Genomic DNA, 25,205 nt, shown 5'->3' on the forward strand with positions numbered 1-25,205 from the left:
GCAACAAAGTTACGTGCACAAACTAGTTATTTAATTTATTATAACAGCTCTGACCTGTCCGCAGTAGTCGCAGGGATACAGTAGGTGGTGGTGTGCGGCGCGGTGCGCGCGCATGCGGTGCGCGCCCACCAGCCGCGCGCCGCACGTGTCGCACACCAGCCCGCCCTCCGCCTGCCCCTCCCGCCCCGCCTCCTCGCCCCCCACATCGCAGGCCCCGCCCACCTCGCAGGCTCCGCCCACCTCACAGGCCCCGTCCGTCTCGCAGGCCCCGTCCGTCTCGCAGGCCCCGTCCACCTCGCAGGCCCCGCCCACATCGTCGGGCGAAGCGGCGCGCGCGCGCTTCGGCTCGCGCGCCTCGTAGTAAGGACACTCTGAAATGATAAAAGCGTATGAGGTTAGCGGCACTATGCGGCAGTCAGGTGACAGGACAGTTCTGTGAAGTGTCTCGTTGCTCCGTTTCAGCGTATTATCGTAGTGCGGTCTTGCCTTAAGGTGCCTCTTCACAATGGACCATGCTGGCCCACTACAAGCCATTGCCATTTTATACAGGGTGTAACAAAAACAAGTGATAATATTTTAGGGTGTGTACGTGTTCCTTGTAGAGAGTTCAGTGTGAAAGTAGCAGCGCTGAAAGACCAAAAATTTTTTTCACTTTTGTATGGGGAAACTCGTGACGCTCGGGACCTTGCCCATACAAAAGTGAAAAAAAAATTTCGTCTTTCAGAGCTGCTACTTTCACAGTGAACTCTCTACAAGGAACATGTACACACCCTAAAGTATTATCACTTATTTTTGTTACACACTGTATAGGTGGGGTAATTTCGTATGATGGCCACGTATGTGAAGCTAGCATGACAAAGTTAGCAAAATAACTCGGGAATGCGTTATTATGCGAGATTTAAAAAATGCATATTTTCTTCTGTTTTCGCTGCCTATTGCTAGCACTTAATGAGCACTTAATTCCTATGTATCATTTACGAGTGTGGAATTCGTCAAAGTACTCAAATCAAGAGGAGCATCTCGCTGGTACCGTGAAGTGAGCAGTGTACGGTATAAAAAGTAAAAAATGCATATTTTTATTTTGTTTTCGCCGCCTATTGCTAGCACTTAATGAGCACTTAATTCCTAGGTATCGTTTATGAGTGTGGAATTCGTCAAAGTACTCAAATCAAGAGAAGCATCTTGCTGGTACCGTGAAGTGAGCAGTATATAGTATAAAAAAAAAAATGCATTTTTAAAATTTTTTCTACGTATATCGCCAGCACTTAATGAGCACTTATTAGTAAAGTACTAATCAAGAAGCCAGATAATAAGTTTTTGGTTTTGTACATTGCTAGCTTCACGTGAAGGTAGCAGTATCTATTCGTATTTATGGCAAATTTTGAAGAGCACTAAATTCGTAGTTTGTGCACTGAAAGAGCACTTAATGAGCACTAATTAGCTAAGTATTTATTACGAAGCTATAACATCATTTTAAAGGTTTTTGGCTATGTACACTGCTAGCTTCACGTAAAGGTTCAGTATTAGCATTTATTCCGAATTTTGAGGAGCACTAAATTCGCGGTTTTTGCACCAAAATAGCACTCAATTAGCACCTAATTAATAACGCAATCCCGAGTTATTTTGCTTTGTCTTTCTTAAACTTTGTCATGCTAGCTTCACATACGTATGATGGCCGACGATTTTCAGGCGTGGTGCGCAATGGCGCGGCCTGCAGTGAACCATTGTGTACTGGCTAGTTTAAAAGCGGTTTATTAATAGATACGGGCGCGGGGCGTTACACTCACTGCCGTGTCCGACGTGCGTGGTGTAGAAGGTGACGAGGACGTTGTGGAGCGTTTCGGTGACGACCATGTGGGCGGGGCACGCCTTGCCCGTCTTGTAGATCTGCCGCTCCGGCGTCGGCCGCCTGCCTTTGCCCTGCCGCAACAAACATGTGGACTAGTGACGGCTCTTTGACCCGAGAACGGTTTACCACGGGAAAAAGTTCCATGACCGTGGTCTGAAATGCCCTGTGTCCTTTCCCGTGGGGGAATCACTTAAAATGTTTTATACGTGGGAGAGCCATGCTTCGGCACGAATGGGCCGGCTCGACCGGATAAATACCACGTTCTCACAGAAAACCGGCGTGAAACAGCGCTTGCGCTGTGTTTCGCCGAGTGAGTGAGTTTACCGGAGGCCCAATCCCCTACCCTATTCCCTTTCCTACCCTCCCCTATTCCCTTCCCTTCCCTACCCTCCCCTATTACCCTATTCCCTCTTAAAAGGCCGGCAACGCACATGCAGCTCTTCTGATGCTGCGAGTGTCCATGGGCGACGGAAGTTGCTTTCCATCAGGTGACCCGTTTGCTCGTTTGCCCCCTTAGTTCATAAAAAAAAAAAAAAAAAGATGTTCGTTGGATTTAGGTATCATTGAAATGTGCATCAAATGACGATGACAAAGCGCACCAATGTGAGATCAATCTTACCTGATAGACGTAGACGCCGGACTGGCTGCACATGTAGTGGGAGCGCACACCCTCGATGGTCTGCTTGCTGGCCGTCGTCTTCCGGAAACGGTACTTCGTCTCCTCCTGGATCAGGCTCTTGAACGCCAGAAATTCTGTGACAGTGGACCATTAATTTTCTTACTGGTCTAGCTTAGATTAAAGGTCACATTTTAACAGGGCCTGATTAACCCTTAGGCTAATTAGGGTGCAGCCTAGGGCGCGAGGATCGGGGGGCGCTGAATTCGTGTCTTCGCAATTCACATGCACTTATCTAGCATCATTGCATCTACTCTACAAATTTCAACTAGACCGAGACAAAACATTAAAATTAAAAGTCCCAAAGTTCAAAAGTTTAAAAATTGTAACACACCTGTGCTAGGTGTGTTACAATTTTTAAACTTTCTCTTCATAATTAGCCTAGAGCGGTCAGAACTCTTGATCAGTCGCTGCACATTTAAATCAACACCAACACCAACCCAAATTACAGTATTTGGTCTATTCCAAGCTGTTTGCACGGTACGTTGCTGACCCCGGAACAGCGGCTGATGCTCTACTAAGTAGTAGAAGAATGTGATAAGTCATCTTTGATTAATCCCTTACGGTGCGTGAAGCAAGCTGCAAGCCTGGTTGGCTTGCCTACACGTTTAAATGACGCTGACGCTCCTTTTTGCGATCGGTTCCTGGGGGATTTTACTTCGCGTACGAAGTCGGGACAGTCGAGAATACTGACCGTCCATGTTGGCGAACTCCAGCTGCTCGACGCGCTCGGTGACGGCGTGCGCGTGCAGCAGGTGCGCGCTGAACTGGCTGCCGTAGCTCACGCGCTCCGGGCACAGCGGGCAAAAGAAAGCCTTGCGCTTCTCCACCTAGACCACGCGTTTCGAATGAGCTGGGTTTTTTGATGAGCAAGGTCTATATTAGCATGCGGTGGCCAGTGAAGCCGAGTCTTTGAAGCCGAAAGTCAAGAATCCCTCTAGAGTCTAGAATCACCGGTAAGAACGACTATAGTTTCTACTTATTCTAACGAATCTATAACCGCTCAAAGATATAATGACGCGATTATCACGACGTACGTTCTGATTAAAACTAAATCAAGAGTAAGGTAAGATCCCCTCACCTGAATCCCGTGCGCCTTCAACAGGTGGTTGTTGAGGATCTGCTTCTGGCTGAAGTCGCGGCCGCAGACGTGGCACTCCTTGCGGTCGCGCGCCGAGTACTTCGGGTTTTCGTTGCATAGTTTCACTGTACAGTGTTGGAAGTTGGTACCATCGCAGAAATTATTTCAAAGGCTAGCAGGATCGAGTTATTTGGTCTAGTTACGTCAGGCGAATGTAAGTTGTGATCTGTTATACCGGGCTTGCGAAAATTGTCCAAATTATCAGTTTTAATTGGACAAAGTTAAACACGAAAATCAATCACCTGTATTAAAAAGAAGAACCTACCCAGCCGAAATTTCAGAAACAAGGCAAGGCACTAGGTTTCAGTCAGAAGATGACAAGGATAAGGAACATTACTACATGACCATTTAAGGCATAGTACCTAGATAAAGTACTTACGGCCGTGCTTCATCCGAAGGTGCGTGAAGCAGGCCTTCTTGCTGGCGTACTCGTTCTCGCAGAAGTGGCACGCGTACTTGCGCCTCTCTCCCTCGTCGCTGGAGCTATGGCATCTACAACGATTTTATATTAAATACTCCATAGACCTTTAAAAATTGCCTCCGAATTCAGAGGGCAATCTTTCACCGGTAAGAAGATTAATGTATATTGTGACCAGTGACAGCAAAGCAAACTGGTGTTTGGCAACAGTCGATATATTGTACGCATTCGCCTGTTGCATTGCTGTCGCGAGATACGCACCCTGAGTGAAGCCATAATATGGCTGTGCAGCCGGTCGCCGCTACCAACATAATGTATGTTACAATATTAGGTAGGTATGCTATTTATAGAGTAACTCAAATGGTGTAGCGTTGGTTAAGCTTTATTGCTGTACAATTCGTTCGTAGCGGCAACCGGTTGCGCCATGGACCATGGTGTTCCCGTAAAATATAGCCCAGTAAATAACTCAGCAATTGATATTTCGCTCAGTTTCTATAGGAGTATTATGAGTCATATATCTCCCATAGAAATAAGAGATATTTGTGTCAAGGGTGAAAGGGGTAGGTATAATGCATACCTCTTCATGTGATCATCATAGTCGCGAAGCTCGGCACCGCACAGCCGACAGTCTATGGTGGGCTCGGCGTGCAGCAAAGACGGCTTACTCTCTTCTATAAACAATCACGCAATAACAAAATATATCAATCAATAAGTTATACTATAACTAGATGTCCCGCGCGGCTTCGCCCGCGTAAATTAGGAATTTTACAGAAACCGTACATTTTCCCATAAAAAATAGCTTATGTCCCTACTCCCTTCACTTGGTCTACTCTATATCTGACATCTCTGCTTAATATTGCCATAAAAATTGCTCCAGTAGTTGATAATTTCTTATATTTCCTCCGTTTTTCCCACATTTTCCTGAGTTTCTTCGGTCGTATTACAACGTTCTTAAAACAACGCCAAAACTCCCAAACTTGTATCTATAAAGAATCAGGAGTTCTCTCAGCACCTTCCGAACCACGGTATAAGAGGTATACCTCGGTGCAAAATCTTTCTTGTTGGTAGCATATGCTTAGAATACTTTTCACGAAACCGAAATCACCACATGTTTCCCTATAAATTTTGAGGAGTTCCCTCAATTACTTATGGATCCTTCATCAGATCACCACTTTTGTGAATATAATACCAAACTGGGATGATACCCTATATACCAAAAGAAAAATTTTGAAAATCGGTTAACAAACGGCGGAGTAATCGTTGAACATAAGAAAACGAACATAACACCTCTCTTATTTTGAAAGTCGGTTAAAATTGTAGCCTATGTGTTATTCTGATGTATAAGCTATATTAGTGTAAAGTTTCATTAAAATCCGTTCAGTAGTTTTTGCGTGAAAGAGTAACAAACATCCATACATCCACACATCCATACATCCATACATCGAAACAAACTTTCGCCTTTATAATATTAGTAGGAAGTAGGATGTATTGCAAGAATAAGAAGAAAGGTGAATAAGGGCTCACAATATATCGTTGGCTGCGCGCGTCTGTCGCGGGCTTTGAAAGCGGTGCCATATATTTTCAGACTTTGACTAGTATAGAGTCCCAAGCGACCGACGAGGCGACGACAGTCCGCGCGATCGATCGCGATGTACGGAATTGTACCTTTAGTAGTCTAAGCGTAAAATTTTCCAGAACTTAGTTTTCGTGTGGTTGTATAATCATAAGGGAGATCGCAGACGACAGACTTTTTGTGCGATCGTGTCTGCGGCTCCCGTACAGTCGCGGTCGGCCGGCCGCGGCCATGCCGACTGTATGGGCGCCGCAGGGCGCAGACTCGACCTCTTGCGGCTTGCCCCTATTACTCTACGCCACTACCAATAAATGTGTCGAAGTACCTACCTTCCTCCTTGCGCACTTCCAGCAGCAACGTTTGCCACCCTTCGCACTCGTCCTCCGTCAGAATTGCTTCATCTAAATATTCCACATGATCTGCTGAAATATATGTGTTCAATAAAAATAATGTATGACTTTCGATTAGATATATTTATATTATCAACTATACACTATTTAGGCCCATTTTACACTACCTATTTTAGTGTTTAGGAGAGTATTGTGAAAACACTAGCACTATACAACTTGAAATACTAAAGCAAGTGCCAAGTAGCACGTTTCAACTAAAGTAGTATCCAGTATCCTATTCTATCCTAAAGCACTTTGCTAAACACTGATTACCTAAATGTAAATGTAGTCCGGTCGCGGACCACGTAGAAAATTATTGTTTATAGAATTATCGCTGCTCGCTTGCGGCGCCGATATTGTTTATCGCGATTCGCGCGGTAATCGTACATTTTTCCGAGATGAAAAGTATCCTAATTCCTATGTGAAATAGGATATACGTCCCTTCCCGGGAATCAAAGTATATCTACACCAAACTGAAAAATCGGTTAAGCGGTTTGGGCGCCAACATGTAACAGACATACACACTTTCGCATTTGTAATATTAGTAAGTAATCTTATGATATCGATACCTTTAGTAGTTTTTTGAGCATCAAGATTTCTTTTAGTCTTGTTCTTGAATTTAGTAGCATCTTCCAGTGTAGCTATACACGACTTGCAAATATACTTGAAATCGCTGGTTACCTTAAATATATTTTAGTTACTAGATGTCGCCCGCAACTCGGTCGCGTCAAAATAGTTACTAGATGTCGCCCGCAACTCCGTCGCGTCAAAATAGTTACTAGAGGTCGCCCGCAACTCCGTCGCGTGAAAATAATTACTAGATGTCGCCCGCAACTCCGTCGCGTCAAAATTCATTTATCGCGCGGGAACCGTACATTTTTTTCCGAATAAAAACTATCCTATTGTCCATTCTCGGAACTCAAAATAATATCTCCATCCCAAATTTCGGCAAAATCGGTTCAGCGTGAAGACAGACAGACGGACACACTTTCGCATTTATAATATTAGTATGGATATCTTTGATTCAAGTGGCATAGGTACTGCATTGGGATTTGGGACACTCTGTCCAAATCCCAATGCAGTATGCACACACCCATCTAGCATAATATTTTGTCCTAGTATAATTCTCTCGTCTTTGAAGACCTTCGTCTACTTAATATTGAAGTAAGACGAGATTACCTACATAGAAAGGATAGTAATTATAAAATCGAGAAGAAAAGAAGTGTTTATATTGTTGTACTAGATTTTAAATGAGGTTTAACAATAATTTAATTAGATTAGTTACAGCTATAATGGCACAATCAAACTTTGTTTTTAAAAGTTTACCTTTAAATCAAAGCAGGTTTCAATAGCTTGTGCATAAGTTCCATAATATTCGTCACAAGTTACAGCAAATAGGTTGAATAAATTTTCAGTACATTGGCAAGTGATACAACCTTCATATTTTTTCTCCATTTTCTTAATACATAATATCTAATTTATTGTTATTTAAAAGCAAACGATAAAGTGAATATATTTTATATATTTATTTGTTTATATTTTATAGCTATAATCAGATTCTTGTAGATTCTAATTTTGAATATCGGATGTCGGAATTCCCAGTCCAGTAACCATTAGTTAAATATTTTTTCAGAAAAATAAAAAATGGGTTTGTGTCATCAAATCATAATATTATGTTTGAGAAGGAACCAAGTAGGAACTAGGAACAAATAGTATAGATTTTAAACTTTAATGTGAAAATGGTGTCCGTTTCAATGAATTTTATAGAATCCCTTGTACAGTGTACTATTAAAAATATTGACTGCATATTACAACTATTCAAGTTCTGGTGTCTTTGTCTGTCATATTGTCTTTTCCAGTGTGCCAGCCTCTACTTTAGTGGTCCTGATGTGCTAGTCGGCAGCTCTGCATGCCGGTGAAACGGATAGCAATATTATTTAAAAGAAAAGGTTGGCTGCCTATTTGGCTATGCATACTTTAAAAAAAAATGACGTCAACTGTCTAGCCACAGCCGTCAGAACTCAGAAATGTCAGACTCAGCTGTCATTTGCTCTACGATTTTCATTTGTTGTGGTTTGTTGTCGTTCTTATCAGATAACGGTTAGCTGAGAGTTCAGAGTTGTGTTTAAACCGAAATGAAAACAAAAGGATCACTTAACATCTAATCTCGATCATTTCACTTATGCTTCGTGCGCATACATTCACTTTCACGAACGCGTCCAGTGCGGTAGTGTCGGTAAAAGTAGTCGGTTTAGTTTACACAGATGTAAACATTATTCGGTGATTGACCTCGTATTTGTAGTGTAAAATAAGTTTAAACTTTCTTCTGTGACTGAAAAGTTTTGTCAATAAACGACAAAATGAAGTGGAAGATAGACAAAGGTCTTCTGCCCATAAAAATTCATTTTTTCTTCTTTTTCGCTGGTGAGTATTTTTGTGATCATTTAAATTGTGTTTAGATTGTTACGTAGGTCATTGACATTGGAGAATTGACCTTGATATTAAACTTATACTCATACGATATAATATGCGAACTGAATCATAGTTCAAACACCTACACAAAGTCCTAAGAAATAAATAATACATCCATACTTACTTTAAATTATAAATGCGAAATTGTGTCTGTCTGTCTGTCCGTCTGTCTGTCTCTTACCTCTTCACGCCCAAATCGCTGAACCAATTTTGCTGAAATTTGGCATGGATATACTTTGAGTAAAGGACTCATGGGATACTATATCCCGGCAAAATGAACGGTTTTCGCGCGATAAACTAGTTTTGGCGCAACGGAGTTGCAGGCGTCATCTTGTCAAATATATAATTAAGTTGTAATAAAATATTGAGCAGAAATTACCTATTTTATTATACATTTAAATATTATATAGACAAAGATACCTAACTACATTTTTATATAATTCAGATAACTTGAAACTAATATTTACCAAAGTTTCAAGCAACATTCTCTTTAGGTTCACAATGATTATAATAAACAATGACAATTTAGATGTTGTTAGTCTGCATTGATGATGATGATGATGAATCTTCAGTATAGTCTGTCAAAACAGTGAAGAAATTAAAAAGTGGCAACATCATAGTGTCATCCCTTTTTTCTTAGATTGATTTGAAAGGGATGACACTATGATGTTGCCACTTTTGTGTTGTGTTGCTAAGCTACATAATTAGCTAATCTCCGCTATTGTAATGTTGTAAATCAGCTGATAAACACTATTACTGTTATATTCTAACTTCTAAGACATGAGTGGATGAAGTGGGTAACTACTAACTAACAATTTAAAAACTAGTTTTTTGCATAAAAATGATTTGAAATAAAAAAAAAATACGTAGATTTTATGTAGATGATGAAGTCTAGGTAAATTAGAATGTTTGTTCTAAGGGAAACAATTAGTGATTGCTTTATGTTGTTAAGGGCCTGTTTTACCACTTCCGGATAAATGCTGGATAGGCTATCCACTACTTAATTTGACAGATGAAGTATGGAGAATCTGTCAAAAAAAGTTGTGGATAGCCTATCTGGCACTTTATCAGGAAGTGGTGAAACAGGCCCTTAATGCTAGTTGCCCACTCGATCCACTCATGTCTTCATTTATTTGTGGATTATATTATATTTTTATACCCCCGGCCCCAGAAGAATTGTCTTGGGTAATGTGACAAGTTGTCCATGTTAATGTTATTTAAATGGAAAAGTGTATTGTCTGTTAGGTACCTCTACTTGTTTCATTCATCAAGCCCCATATGGTCACCGGTGACCGAGACACAATAGAAATTCTACTGTGTCCCCTTTTTCCAAAATCGATGGGTTAAATGGCTCATGGCTGATTTTAGTCACAGGAACGACGCAACTAGTAAATAGTTTTAACATGATAAAATTATATTTCTTTCTGCGCAATAAACAAATTATTGAACAACACCAAGTTTAATGATAAAAAAGATGTTACAAAATAGCTTGAAAATAATATGTATCTATAGTTAAATACAATGTGTGCTACACAATGTAATGTATTTAAATTACAGCTATAAATAACACACCACAATCTTCTACACAACTCACAGAAACAAGGTTGTCATTTTAATAATAATTAAAATGAATAGACTTAAATATGGTGCTTAGTACTTTGTTCTTACTGAGTAATTAAGAATTAGTCAGGATTGAAATTATTATTCCGTCGCGTTGCACCAAAACTCGTTTATCGCTCGGGAATCGTGCATTTTCCGAGATAAAAAATATCCTACATGTCTTTTCCCGGGACTCAAGATGGTTACTCTATACCCAGTAAAATCGGTTTTGCTGGTTGGGCGTAAAGAGGCAACAGACAGACAGATAGACTGCAGACATACTTTCCATTAGTATGGAAGTATGGATTTGATATGCCTAAAATCTACCTTAATTTATATTTTTACTTATATACAGTAAAATTGCGTTTAATTATTATGTAACATCGGCCCGCGAATGTTTTGAGAATAGGGTATTAATTTATAATTATAACATCATAAATTCGTTTAATCTTAGGTTAATATACCAAGAGCGGCCTTAAGTTTATTTAGCCACCTTGTGGCCTTTGCCTAAGGCGGCATAAACAAAAAATCTAAGTTTTCTTAGACAAAACAGTAAAATTTTATTGCTGTTCAACATTAATTCTTGTTGAGTGTTTAACGACATAAACATGCGACGCAAATCATGGAACACGTGAATATGGCGTCATCTGCCTAAGACTATATAGACACAATATAGGTGCGATACAGTAAACTATCTCCATACTGAACCGCCTGAAACAGGCTGCGTTTGCCCGATGCGGGTGATGCCTCATGCCACAAGACTCAAGAGTCAAGAGTGCTACGGGCGGTACGGCACTGTTTCACAAACTTTTTGTGTTCGAGGTATACACTATACATCTAGAAAAAATGTAACAATTGCTATACTTTAAAAATTCGTGTTGAGGGTCGTCTCTAGCGGAATCGCCCTATTAATCACTTATTATTGATGATATTATAGTTTTTTTACACTTTTTATAATTTTTATAATCCGTTGATATTTTTCTTAAAAAACAATTTCACATAGTTCTCGTCACTGGTTTTACATGTTCTTGCACAGAGATCACAGATTAAAGTCATATTATTATTTTAAAACTTTATTTAATACGGAGCCGATGCGCTTAGTGTGACCGCCATTGCCGAAAAAGTAATAATAATAATAATATCTATGGACGCTTCACACCACGTCAGTCTGGCCCCGTGGTAAGTACCTGAAGGACTTGTGTTACGGGTACCAGACAACGGAAATATATTTAATATTTTTATTATATGATACACATATTTAATACACATCCATGACCCAGGAACTTTGAAAACAAAATATCTCCATGCCAAATTGCAGCAAAATCGGTTCAGCTGTTTGGGCGTGCAAGATACACTTTTGCGTTTATAATATTAGTTGGATTTCGTAAGCATATAAAGGTGGTAACAGAACTCGTGAAAGGTGGGTCGTTTTAATGCGGCGTCGCTAGTGTGGTCTCACCCTTTGACCTAGCTCGGCCTCACGTCTGTCTCGTGTGACCTGCGAATTGATATAAGTGCCAATTTAGAGACCCTACACGTCAATCAAACTGTTGTCAGTGCGAACAATCCTAGGCAGCGATTAGCGATACATTTCGGCTCATAAACCTGTGCTAACAAGTAAGAACGAGGAGGTCGGGAAGGGTCCGACCGAAGCTACGGTGGAATTTTGAAAGCCAAGGCTTGGCCGAACATGTTTGTTGTAACTTGTAGCCCAAGGTGGGTGAAACTGATTAACTGAAGCTTCGGTCGGACACCAGCGAATGAAGAAGAAGAAACTATCACTACAAAACATAATTTCTTCTTTAAAACAATATTTTTTTCTTTTTACCCTACGAAGATGGAGTCGGCGTTGCGTTGTGGTATCAGAGCCAGCTAATGCAAAGATCTCCCCAAACAAATAATATGGTACTAAGTGATAACGTTTATTTAAAAATATAATGCTTTATTTGATAAGTTAATAACTCTCATATTATCTGTAACCGCAAAGATTATGTTATTAAGTATATCATGATCAGAGACAGTTAAATAGATCTTCCTTTGATTTTCAACTTAGCAGTTTGGAACGTATTTTTAGTATATAAATTTACTTTCGGGATTAAAACTGTTCTACGGCTTTTCTTGGGACTCAAAGAACAAATCAGCTTAGACCAGGGGTTCTCAAACTTATTTTGTCTACCGCTCACTTTGAGGAAAATAATTTTTCGCACCACCTTTGTTTCACCTACTTTAAATTGAAGCCTCTACACAACGCCCCCATTTTTTCTGAGTCCACATCACCCCTTTAGGCCTTAAGCGCCCACAAGGGGGCGTTATCGCCCACTTTGGGAAAGGCTGGTTTAGACATTAGTACGGGTGAAATTGAGGAAAACTTACTAAAAAGCAATCATACTGTCTTTATGGAATAGAACACCTAATTGGTAATTAAGAATTAATTGCATGCACACACAAACAGAATGAATCAAGGATTTGCCGGTACAATATACGGCTATAAATTTATTATCTTTACAGCGGGACTGTACAGTACAGTATACACAGATAACAATAAGAATTAATAACACGTTCACAGCTCGTGAGCCGACTTGATAATATTTTTCTTACTAGATGACGCGGGACGCCGCGTTCGTAACTCTGTTGCGTCAAAATTCGCCTTTTGCTCGGGAAGCATACATGTTTCCGGGATAAAAAGTATCCTATGTCCTTTCCGGGGACTCAAAGAATCTTTCTACAAATTTTCATCAAATTCGGTGCAGTGGTTTGGAACAGACAGACACACTTTCACATTTATAATATTTCTTATTAACCAACACAGAGGTTAGGTATAGGTCTACCAGAATCTGATTTATAATTTATATTATTAATTTCTAATTTATATTATTAAGTGCGGACTATAGATGATCGCTTGTCATTCCAGCGCTGGGCCCGCTGCTGCCGCAGATGAACGTGTACGGTCGTCAGCTGGGCGTGTCCCCGCAGGCGATGGGGCTGGTGACGGCGGTCCTGCCGCTGCTGTGGGCCGCCGCCAAACCCATCTTCGGATACATCGTCGACTTCTTCCCGGTACTTACGAATTTTTTTTTTATAAAATAAGGTGGCAAACGAGCAAACCACCTGATGGAAAACAACTACCGTCGCCCATGGACATTTGCAACATTAAAAGAGCTGCAGGTGCGTTGCCGGCCTTTAATGATAGCCTACCTATGTCCATGAACGTATAAGTATGACAGCGCATGCACCAGCAGTAGTATTGCGACGCTCGCCGACCGCTCAGGGCACCAGATAAAAACGGGCACAGGAGGCAAACAAAAAGGGCGCCAGATTTTTTAGCATTACCAGCATCCTGGGCGCCGAAGAATTCTCGCCCAGGGCGCCGGAGCAGAGTATAAAGAGGTGTCTCATAAGTCGCTGAGTTATCCTAAACTAACTAGAGACCGGGGCCTCGCTCTTGCAGGGGCCTCACAAGGTATTTTTTCATAAGTTAAGGGCCTCGCAAAGACCTGCCGCCCAGGGCCTCGCAAGGACCTTCCGCCCGGGGTCGCGCAATGGGTAAGGCCGCCAATGACCTCAAATAACAACAAAATATGTCTTTTCAGCGGCAACGAAAGCTGGTGTTCATGCTCCTGATCGTAGTGATGTCGGGCTCGTACTGCGGCCTGTGGTTCCTGCCGATGCCGGACTCGCCGGAGCCGGACGTCCTGCTCGAATCCGTCTACGAGCTCAACGACACCGTCTACGTCCGGCCGCTCCCCGCAGACGACCGGCTGGACAAGTACAATTGCCACTGGAACTGCACGACGGATGACAAGTTCGAAGTGTATCTATCCAACTCGACCTTCGTGAACACCCTGTACGTGGACAGGAATGTCACGAGTAGCTCGTGCTCGCTCTTACACATGGGATTCGACGACGCGAGAGAGGGACAGGCGACGTGCGTACCGAAGAGCGACTGCAATTTGCTCTGCTTCGAAATCAATAACAATAGGAGCAAACGCGAGATCAAGTCAGAAGTTCCTGTCCTGGCGGAGAAGTTGGAGAGTATAGAGGGTGTGGACGGCAACTTCTACATGACGGCCACGTTCTGGGCGTTCGTGGTGCTGATGTGCGTCGGCACCGTCGCGTTCAACGTCGCCAACTGCATCGGCGATGCCGTCTGCTTCGACATGCTCGGTGAGTTTATATTATGACAAGTCTTAGGGGGCTTCCATTAATTACGTGAAGTGTTCTACGGGGGGAGGGGGACAAGCTAAAACTTTCCAAATCTCACTTTGGGGGGAGAGGGGGGGGGATCAGAAATCCTCAAAAATGCCTCACGCAATTAATGGACGATCCCTTAGGTTTAGTTCATCCTGCACGTTCTTTTCACGTTTTTTGCAGTATACCTACGTCTTAACGAATAAATAGTGATTAGAGGCGCATACAATGTATATATAGAACCATTCTCGCGTCGATTGTACTGCACGATTTGTTGCAGTACACTCGGCGTTGAGATGTTGAGACGTACACTGCAAAAAAACAAAAGTCAAGTTCCTAAAACTGTTGCCCTATTGAGACAGGCTCTTAGAATATTTTAATACAGTATTCTTAGAAATTAAATTAAGCACAATGCAATGCTTTGATCCTGGATATCTGTTATCTTATTTTATGATTAAATACGTAGAATCATGAGAACTATTTGGGGATGATAAAAGTGTATTAAGTGTATAAAGTAATCATACATATTTATACGTGGGAGAGCCATGCTTCGGCACGAATGGGCCGGCTCGACCGGAGAAATACCACGTTCTCACAGAAAACCGGCGTGAAACAGCACTTGCGCTGTGTTTCGTCGAGTGAGTGAGTTTACCGGAGGCCCAATCCCCTACCCTATTCCCCTCTCTTCCCTCCCCTATTCCCCTCTCTTCCCTCCCCTATTCCCTTCCCTTCCTTACTATATTAACCTATTCCCTCTTAAAAGGCCGGCAACGCACTTGCAGCTCTTCTGATGCTGCGAGTGTCCATGAGCGACGGAAGTTGCTTTCCATCAGGTGACCCGTTTGCTCGTTTGCCCCCTTATTTCATAAAAAAAAATTCATTAAGTAATTTTGCGGCGGCCTGGCTGCTAGTGCGCGTCCGGGCTAAACATTGATTTGAGATGAACCGGCCAAATGACGTTGGTCTGACAACTGCCTATGAATCAACTTCTCTGATGCATCAGCACATGTGTTTACAACAAATAAAATGTGTCACATCACTTACAGGTCCGGATCGCGGTTCTATGTACGGTGGGCAGCGGGCGTGGGGCACGGCGGGGTACGGCGTGACGGCGCTGCTGGGCGGCTGGCTCGTAGACGCCGTGTCCCCCGCCGAGTACAAGGACTTCACGCCAGCATTCGTCATCGCCCTCGTCGCCACCGTCGTCGACGTCGCCAGCTGCAGGGCTCTCACGGTGGGTCTCGGTTAATCCCCTTATGGAGTATTATAATATACTAGCTATTTGACTGACGACCTCTGTGGCGCAGTTGGTGGGCTGTTGGTAGCTCAAGCCGGAGGTCGCGGGTTAGAATCCCGCCGATGGAACAAAAAGTTTTTCAAAGTTCCTGGGTCATGGATGTATATTAAATATTATGTGTATCATATTATAAAAATCTTAAATATATGTATAGTATAAAAAGTATTAAATATATATATCCGTTGTCTGGTACCCGTAACACAAGTCCTTCAGGTACTTAGCACGGGGCTAGACTGACGTGGTGTGAAGCGTCCATAGATATTATTATTTGACCGAGCTTAGCTCGGTATTCGATAAAACACAAATAGAATGACATTTTCTAAAAATGATTCCTAGCTAGATCGATTTATCGCCCCAGTAAAATCGTTCGTTGGAGCCGATTCCGAGATTCCAATTATATATTTATATATATACAAGAATTGCTCGTTTAAAGATATTAGATAGGGGAGCGGGCGGAGGAGAGTACTGAAAAGTTATATTTCAAGTTACGTAATACTTGAGCAGTCTTCTTCTGTAGATATCTCGCTCAAAATTCGACAGGTACGAGTACCTAATTTCAGGCAGGCATACCCACCATGTCCAATTCTATTTCCATATCTCTTACAATCATAGCTACAGCCGCTGAACAATACGTCGTGTTTAAAGCCAGAGCTGACAGCAAATACCTATAATATCTGTTCACTGTTCAGCTGCCGTCTTTCTCCAGCTCACATCGATACTACCGCTAACAATACACCGCATTTAAAGACACAAGATTATACAATGTGTAATAAAAATAAGTGATAATACTTAAGGGTGTGTACGTGTTACTTGTAGAGAGTTCACTGTGAAAGTAGCAGCGCTGAAAGACGAACATTTCTTTTCATTTTTGTATGGGCAAGGGCCCGAGCGTCACGAGTTTCCCTATACAAAAGTGAAAAAAAATTTTGGTCTTTCAGTCAAAAATCATGTGTACGTGAAAGTATTATCACTTATTTTTGTTACACCCTGTATAAGCAAGACCGAGATACTAAGACTGCTCGAGTCTTGGCCTTGCCCATCACTAGTTTAAAGACAAAGCTGACTACATCTATTTTTGTCCAGCTGCCGTCCCTGTCCAGCCCGGCGGACTCGGGGCGGGCGCTGCGCGAGGTGCTGCGACTGCCGCGCGTGCTGGTCTTCATCACGTTCGCGGTGGTCGCCGGCACCTTCGACAGCTTCATCATCTACTACATGTTCTGGTGAGTGGCAGAACCCTCGGAAAATTACGTCGTATTAGTTAAAGATTTCCTAAAAAATGCACAAAAGAAATTAATTTATTATAATATCAAGGAAACCTATTTGATTGACTATAGTCATTTGTGAAATAAAAAGAAATGGGAAGTTTTAAATAGTTTTTCGTTACGCACTTTGGGAGCCTTCTATAGTTGATACGGCAAATATGGCCGTAGCTACGCGCCCCTGGTTTTTTTTTTGTTTTTTCTTGTAATTTGGCAATATGGAACACGACGTAGGGAGGAGCTGAACCTTCCCGTCCCCTCGAATCTCTTGACCTGGGCAGGGGAACTTTTCAATTCGAGAAGTAATATAAGTCTGAAATCTGAATGGCTGATGTATACTGCTCAGGTTCCTGGAGGAGCTGGCGGAGGTGACGGGGTCGCGCGCCAAGATCAAGCTAATAGAGGGCGTAGTGGTCGCCGCACAGAGCTTCGTCGGCGAACTGCTCTTCTTCTTCTTCTCTGGTATGTGCCATCCAGGAAATTGATTCATGGGCAGATGGCGGACCTAACTGTTTTGGTCGCGTTAAACTAAACTAAATAACGTCAGTGATGCCTCGACTGTAAAAAATGTATGATTTGGCGTAGGTAAGTGACGTCACAGACGCGTTAATGTCGCTGTGCTCGACTCCAAACCATACAATTTTCATTCGGGCGTCACTAATAAAATAAAAAATAAAAATTGTTTTATTTCTGAGTAGATTTTAAGAAAATGTTTTCAGAATGTTGATAGTACGCCTACGGTGCCTACCACCGGTTCGGGAACTATCCCGGCAAGAGGAACCGGCGCAAGAAACTTGCACACACATCACTGACGCTATAGACGCTCGCTTCGAAAGGCTACCTTTAGTCAAACCTAGCCGACAGATGACGATTTACATTACAAAACAAAATATACATTTTTGACGTGGGAGAGCTATGCTTCGGCACGAATGGGCCGGCTCGACCGGAGAAATACCACGTTCTCACAGAAAACCGGCGTGAAACAGCGCTTGCGCTGTTTCGCCGAGTGAGTGAGTTTACGGAGGTCCAATCCCCTACGCTATTCCCTCCCCTACCCTCCCTTATTCCGTTCCCTTTCCATCTCTACCTTCCCCTATTACCTTATTCCCTCTTAAAAGGCCGGCAACGCACCTGCAGCTCTTCTGATGCTGCGAGTGTCCATGGGCGACGGAAGTTGCTTTCCATCAGGTGACCCGTTTGCCGACTGCCTATAAATCAGCTTCTTCGATGGTACTTTAAAACTATTGTTCATGCGTCCGACTCCGGAGGTCGTGGGTTCGAATCCCGCGTTGGAAACATGTTATTTCCAAGTTTGGTTAGGACGATGCAGGCTGATCACCTGATTGTCTGACAAGTAAGATGATCCATGCGTCGGATGGGCATGTAAAAAGTCGGTCCTCCGCCTGATCTCTCGCCAGTCTTGTCGGTTTTCCGTCCCACTGGGTTATGAGAGTGATAGGAATAGAGAGTGCTCTTGTGTACTGCGCACACACTTGGGCACTATAAAATTACTCCTGCGTAGCTGGCCTGGTTTCAATGAAACCGGCCACCGTCACCGAAACCGGTGTGGGGAGTATTATTATTATCATGCGTCCGAAGAAGATATGCTTGGCAGATTACAATTGACAGTCGTAGTGAAGTTACCGATATTTAGTCGTAAGGTAAGAATTGGCAAAGGAAATGAAATCGAAATTATCTTCGCAACATAATATAACTTTAGGATCCTGTAGTCCTGTACAATAACGTAAGACAGCTGTAAAATGTATTCCGGCAGGGTGACTACTAATATTACGACAGCAACGCAACCGGAATCGACAGAATATATTCTAAGTACATAGAATAGAATTCGTTTATTTTCTCAGCACACAACATATACAATACAGAAAATAAATAAAAATATAACTAGGTATATGTTATGTGATGTCAAAATTGGCCCCAGCAGCTATACGCAGCGAGCAAGCCCGCTGCACTGGTATGCTGCAGGGGCCAAAGAGTGACTTGATAACATAACATTGCAGTGATATAAACAATAAATAATTATGACTACAAACTACAACAGTAAAATAAAGGACAGAAAAAATAAATAACTAGGTACAACATTACTATAAATATTTATAATATAGACAAGTGACAAGTGTACAAGCATCATAATATTTACCTCAGAACTCACAGAGCAAAACTATGAAGATTATCGCCAAAAAAACATCATCTGCTGTCTGTCAGAAATTTTCTATACGAAATTTTACCTGACTGCACAATGTCTGCTGTCAAACGCCTGTTGCATTGCTGCCGAAAGATACGTTTTTTTTTTTATGAAATAAGGGGGCAAACGAGCAAATGGGTCACCTGATGGAAAGCAACTTCCGTCGCCCATGGACACTCGCAGCATCAGAAGAGCTGCAGGTGCGTTGCCGGCCTTTTAGAGGGAATAGGGTAATAGGGGAGGGTAGGGATTGGAAGGGAAGGGAATAGGGGACGATAGGGAAGGGAATCGGGCCTCCAGTTAACTCACTCACTCGGCGAAACACAGCGCAAGCGCTGTTTCACGCCGGTTTTCTGTGAGAACGTGGTATTTCTCCGGTCGAGCCGGCCCATTCGTGCCGAAGCATGGCTCTCCCACGTATAAATGTATAAATTACGTATCTTTCGGCAGTAGCTTGCCGAGCAGTACTATCTGGGAATCTATAACTAGTGCAGGTGATACTACGGCCCGGAGAAAATCGGGTGATTAAAAGAAAATTGCAGGTCGTATAATAAACCGTTGGGGCTACGGGTGGACGATGACGTTCTCGCTGTTCTGCTACGGCGTGCGGCTCGCGCTCATCTCGCTCATACAGCATCCCTGGCATCTCGTATTCATTGAGGTGAGCTATACATACTAATATTGTGAATGCGAAAAAAACTGTGTTAACTCTTCATGCTGAACTTGTTTGCATGAACATGTGTACGATTTTGATTTGATAATCAACGTCTTGTATGGTTATGTAAATATTTTCGCCTATTTGCCTGACATACACACATTTAAATCTATTCTATTCAATTTTTGGAAAATGCGCTATTTTGTAAACACGACCAGTTAATGTTATTTTTGCAACATTCTGCTAAGGGGGCCATCTTGTTGCGGCGGCCATCTTATTCACGCCGTTGTGATGACACGTGACGGTGGGTGTTGCAGGGCGTGATGCAGGGCCCGACGTACGCGCTGTGCTACTCCACGATCGTGGGATACGCGGCGCACGTGGCGCCCGAGGGGTACTCCGCCACCGTGCAGGGCATCGTCGCGGGCATGGACGACGGCGTCGGTGAGTGAGGGACTATAAGCGGAGGGGGGTGTTGAATGAGGTAATGCGACTTAATCCCTTTAACAACAACCCTACAATCTACAGTACTTCATTAAGTACTGTAGCTTGTAGAATTTTTGTTAAAGGGATTAAGTCGCATTCACCTAATAATAGAATAACTTTACGAAGAATTAGAGGAGGAATTATTTAAACTAGAGATCGCCCAATGGTCGAAATTCGACCTTAGTTTCAACGACATTAGGACTTCATGTTTTGTAAAAAAATATTGACTTTATCATATTTTTTTCAACTCTTGTCTCTGGGACTCAGCTGATCTCAGACGGGCCGTGTAAGCCATCAAGTTAATAATATTAATAGGTAATATTAACTTTATGGTGTAAGCTATCTAATAGTATCTAAGATTCAATAAAAAAAAACTATAATCTATTTTCAATTTGTCACCTTGTTGTCAACAGACTTCAACCATAAATAAAAGACTATAATTCGTATGTATAGGCTTGTCACTCAAAAATCTGTCATTTTTCCTAGTGTGTGTGTTGTAGTGTGTGTAATGTTTTATTTGTTAAAAAAATGTATGATAAAAGCATAATTTCAAAATAATATCAGCTCGATGCACTCCTTTACCATGTAAACTATAACTGTGCAAAATTTCATTCACCTACGTTTTCCCGTTTTTCCTCAAAAGGGATACAAAGTTTTTGGTTCACGTATTAATATATAGATATGTACTGTTGGAAATATTCATTAGAAGATGTCGGTCCTACTTTGTTTCGTCGGGTTATCTCAATGAATGTTAGAATAGTTATGTGTCAGCAAACATCATTGGTTGGGTGAGGATCATTGGGTGGAGATGCCAACTGTCTAATTACTTGAAGTAACCCTTCTAAGTGACGTTGATCAGCTATCTGAATATGCATCATTATGTCTGATAGTAAGTTAAATGTCGCAGGTTTCGCGCTGGGCTCTATAGTGGGCGGTCAGGTGTATGGGCTGATCGGTGGGCGGCGCGCGTTTCGGGCGTTCGCCGTGCTCGCCATCATCGCCGCCGCCGCGCACGCGCTGCTCTTTGCCGCTGTTACGCGTAACACCGGTGAGATATATACACACATAGACGTATTCGCTAACTCGCACACACGGACGTACGTCAGCACGCACATACAAACACAAACGTCGTTGTGATTGGTTGGCGGCGCGCGTTCCGGGCGTTCGCCGCGTACGCGCTGCTCTTCGCTGTGGTTACGTGCAACACCGGTGAGATATACACGCACGAAAGAAAAACACGTGCGCGCACATGGAGATAGGAAGAGAGAGAGACAGAAAAATACACACACACACGCACGCAAGTATAAACTGTTAGCGCACGCATGCACGAAGATATAGGAAGAGAGAGAAAGAAACACGCACACTTACATTGCCATTTGTCAGGACACGCTTAAAACACTGTGTGTCACCGCCATTTTGAAAAAATTGGCAGCACTTATTTTGCGGCCTTTTTTCCAAAGAAAAGACAAATTTGTGTATTGAGCAAAAGGCCAAACGTAAAAACGTTAACAGATACATGGCCACATCAAACATCAAATTTTATGTAGACCATTTTGACTTATAATTACCCCGCTATCTATTTATTTGTGAACTCTCCTGCCTTGCGGGGTTGCCTGGTAGAGATCACTTATAGCGATAAGGCCGCCCTTGCCCACATTAATGTCTTAGTTTTTAAGTATTTTAAGTCTGTTTGTATACCCATTTATATGTGAGCAATAAAGTGTTTATCTATCTATCAAACGTGAAATTGACTTATTAAAGTGTATGGTTGATTTTCCAGATAAAACCCAGAAAGAAGCGTCATCGCCGGAAGCTAAGAAGATGCTGAACCAGCCAGAAGACCACAGCGTGGTGGTCTACAGACCCACCGTCGTGCCCATTGACGACAAGTCCGCCAGGTAACCTAGACTTAGGCACAGCCTATTACCGGGTACAGGTAATAAAGGTAAAGAGTTTTAAATACTACCCTCCCCCTCCATACTAAAGAAAATAAGAGGGTATCTGCGTTATCTCGATTCGACTACAATATAGGTAATATTAATACTTTGATGTAGTCTAGACAATAAGAAAATAAATATTGTATTCAATCTTTTGACGACGTTCGCACGGTAGAATGACTAAGTGCCTTATCACACTGGCGATAAGCGAGCGATTTGAAGGCGACGCGATTGCGCGTCGTGCACGTCGCGACAGCGCAGCGTCATCGCGGCGTGGCGTGGACGCCATTTTGTACACTCGTCTACACAGATCATTATTATACAATGTGTCCCGAAACCGGTGTCCGATCCTTTAATGTCGTGATCTATGGCATATTTTATCGACAAATTGGCCCTCAAATTTTTTTTCTCTCTCAAGGTTGTAAAATGGCAGCCATTTAAGTTTTTCTCGGGCATTCACACTAATCTGACCAGAACTGCTCTTGTAAATATCCTATGAAGATAAAAAAGGGCTCATTTGATAGCTACATTTATGGAATACGCTTACACAGGCAATATGTTATAAATTTCGTGGAATTAAACATAGAAAAACCCAAGTTTAAGAAAATAATTGAAAGCCAATATTTTGTCAAAAATATAAAAGCCATACATCATGAGTTCAAATTTTTTTTCTCCAACTTTTGAAAAAAAAATTTTTTCTCTGGCTTCATACTAATCTGACCATCTCATTATAAGAAAATCGTTATAATTTCTAAACTATCTGACTTAGAGCATTGAAGTAAAAGAATTTTAGAAGATGAAAACTTCCTCTATCAATTTAAAATAAAAAAGAACCAGTTTAATCTGCTAGATTTTCCACAAAAAGCCATTAATAAAAAATACACTTTTTTTTTTCTTAAACTTGGGTCTTTCTATGTTTAACATATTGCCTATGTAAGCGTAGTCCACAAATTTAGCTATCAAATGAGACCTTTTTTATCTTCATAGGATATTAACAATTGAAGTACTGGTCAGATTAGTGTGAAAGCCCGAGAAAAATTAAAATGGCTGCCATTTTACAACCGTGAGAGAGAGAAAAAATTTTAGAGCCAATTTGTCGATAAAATATGCCATAGATCATGACATTAAAGGATCGGATACCGGTGTCGGGACACATTGTATATAGTAGACTCGTCTAGGGAGTGACGCTAGAATCCATTTTGCTACTGAGTGTCCAAAACGCGAAAGGCAAGCTGCGTGCACGCCGCGCAATCGCGTCGTCATCGCGGCGTGTGCGCTGCGCAGTCGCGTCGCTTTCAAATCGCTCGCTAATCGCTAGTGTGATAAATAAGGCCCTAACTACTGCAAACGTTTGCGATCGAAGTATTGTTTTTAGTGTCACGGGTCACCAAAATATTAAAAAATAAGGCTGAAATTTTAGATTGTCGTTGCTTGCTGCCGCACTCAGAGATAAATAATAATAATTAAATGAAGAGTTTGACAGATAACGTGTGAGGCTTATGACAAAATTTCAATTAATAACAGTTCAATAATTAATATTCGTCTCTGAGCGCGTCAGTTACACTTGATTTTAATTTGTTATATACCGTACGTATTTTATATTATTACACATATTTGTGTAAATAAATTTTTAATGTCTTTAAATATTATTTTTTAGAGTTGCTAGCGATAATATATTGTGTGTCAGTATTTTAATGACATAATGTACTGATATACAGTAGTACAGTCATTTAAAGCTTTATAATTGTTACCATTTACTGATTTATAATCTCTATCATTAAAATGATGATTATTTAAATATACTTATTATAATCTCTATCATTCAAATGATGATTATTCAAATATCTATCAGCAGGGGAAGATGCACATTAAATTATGATTAATTTAGACATAAGGGTGGATTTGCAGATTTTTTCCTCTACATACTGCCTTTTAATCTCTCAACGTCAATAATGAAAACTAGTATTACACCATACTGTTATAGTAGGTATATCCAGGGACCCTAAATATGTATCCTGCTAGAAGCCTCACCTTACAAAACTGCCGAGTGCCGAGCCCTGAAAAAATAAGGTGTAATATAGGCGTTAAGACGAGAGATGATCATTTTCTATAATTTTAATGACTGAGATTAAAAATCAGTGTATAATATTATTTTCAACATAAACTATGAACAAACATTATGTGCCATTTTGTAAATTTACATGCAATAGGATAAGCATTGTGATATTGCAGATTTTTTATACTTTTAACATATTTTATATATACTCCAAAGAGAGTTTATATTGTTTAGTATTTTAACTCACTTGTTATGTGCAAGTAAATATTATAATATTTTACAAAATATGTGTTATGAAATCAATTGATTCATAGGTAGATGGCGGACATACATCATTTGGTCGTGTTATGTCGATACGACGTTCGCGTTACGGGAATGTTACGCGAACGTCGGAACAGAGGGCGCTAGGCGCTACTAATACATACAGCTACACGTCATATCAGAATATTGACAGAAACGTTGTCATAGGTCAAATAAACTTTATATATGGGATACATTTACACGTGGAAGAGACATGCTTTGGCACGAATGGGCCTGCTCGACCGGAGAAATACCAAGTTCTCACAGAAAACCGGCGTGAAACAGCGCTTGCGCCGTGTTTCGTCGAGTGAGTGAGTTTACCGGAGGCCCAATCCCCTACCCTATCGCCTTCCCTACGGGGGGTAGGGAAGGCGATTCCCTTCCCTTCCCTACCCTCCCCTCCCCTATTACCCTATTCCCTCTTAAAAGGCCGGCAACGCTCCTGCAGCTCTTCTGATGCTGCGAGTGTCCATGGGCGGCGGAGGTAGTTTTCCATCAGGTGAAACGTTTGCTAGCTTGCCCCCTTATTTCAGTAAAAAAAAACTTATTGTTTACTGTATGTGCTGGTGCTACCGTCTAGCGTGAAAACATTGCGGTACCTAATATATTATCATAATAATATTACGTCGGTCCACCATCTGCATATGAGTTAACTTCTCTGATACCATCTATACATGCCGGTTGCCGGTAGTGCATCAGTCAAGTTA

At 41.7% G+C, this 25,205-nt stretch overlaps 2 protein-coding genes across 2 annotated transcripts; one reads left to right on the plus strand and one right to left on the minus strand.

Moving 5' to 3' along the window:
• Positions 1 to 210: 210 nt before the first annotated feature.
• On the minus strand, positions 211 to 7,501 carry LOC121725498 (the record flags this gene model as incomplete). The annotated part of the gene is made up of 10 exons (XM_042112500.1): positions 7,373 to 7,501; positions 6,616 to 6,727; positions 5,987 to 6,079; positions 4,662 to 4,755; positions 4,046 to 4,158; positions 3,607 to 3,731; positions 3,220 to 3,355; positions 2,469 to 2,602; positions 1,788 to 1,920; positions 211 to 371 (listed from the first exon to the last, which is right to left on the minus strand). Coding segments are annotated over exons 1-10 (1,230 nt in total), but the record flags the coding sequence as incomplete, so codon positions are not given.
• A 597-nt stretch (positions 7,502 to 8,098) lies between these two features.
• LOC121740445 (major facilitator superfamily domain-containing protein 6) lies at positions 8,099 to 22,170 on the plus strand. The gene is made up of 10 exons (XM_042133135.1): positions 8,099 to 8,470; positions 13,029 to 13,174; positions 13,708 to 14,281; positions 15,352 to 15,539; positions 16,686 to 16,822; positions 17,208 to 17,323; positions 19,607 to 19,725; positions 20,037 to 20,163; positions 21,113 to 21,253; positions 21,986 to 22,170. Exons 1-10 carry the CDS (start codon positions 8,407 to 8,409, stop codon positions 22,105 to 22,107), a joined length of 1,734 nt encoding a protein of 577 aa, XP_041989069.1. The 5' UTR covers positions 8,099 to 8,406; the 3' UTR covers positions 22,108 to 22,170.
• The last annotated feature ends 3,035 nt before the right edge of the window (positions 22,171 to 25,205 follow it).

The sequence above is a fragment of the Aricia agestis genome, chromosome 3, assembly GCF_905147365.1.
Source record: "Aricia agestis chromosome 3, ilAriAges1.1, whole genome shotgun sequence".
Classification (NCBI taxonomy): Eukaryota; Metazoa; Arthropoda; class Insecta; order Lepidoptera; family Lycaenidae; genus Aricia; species Aricia agestis.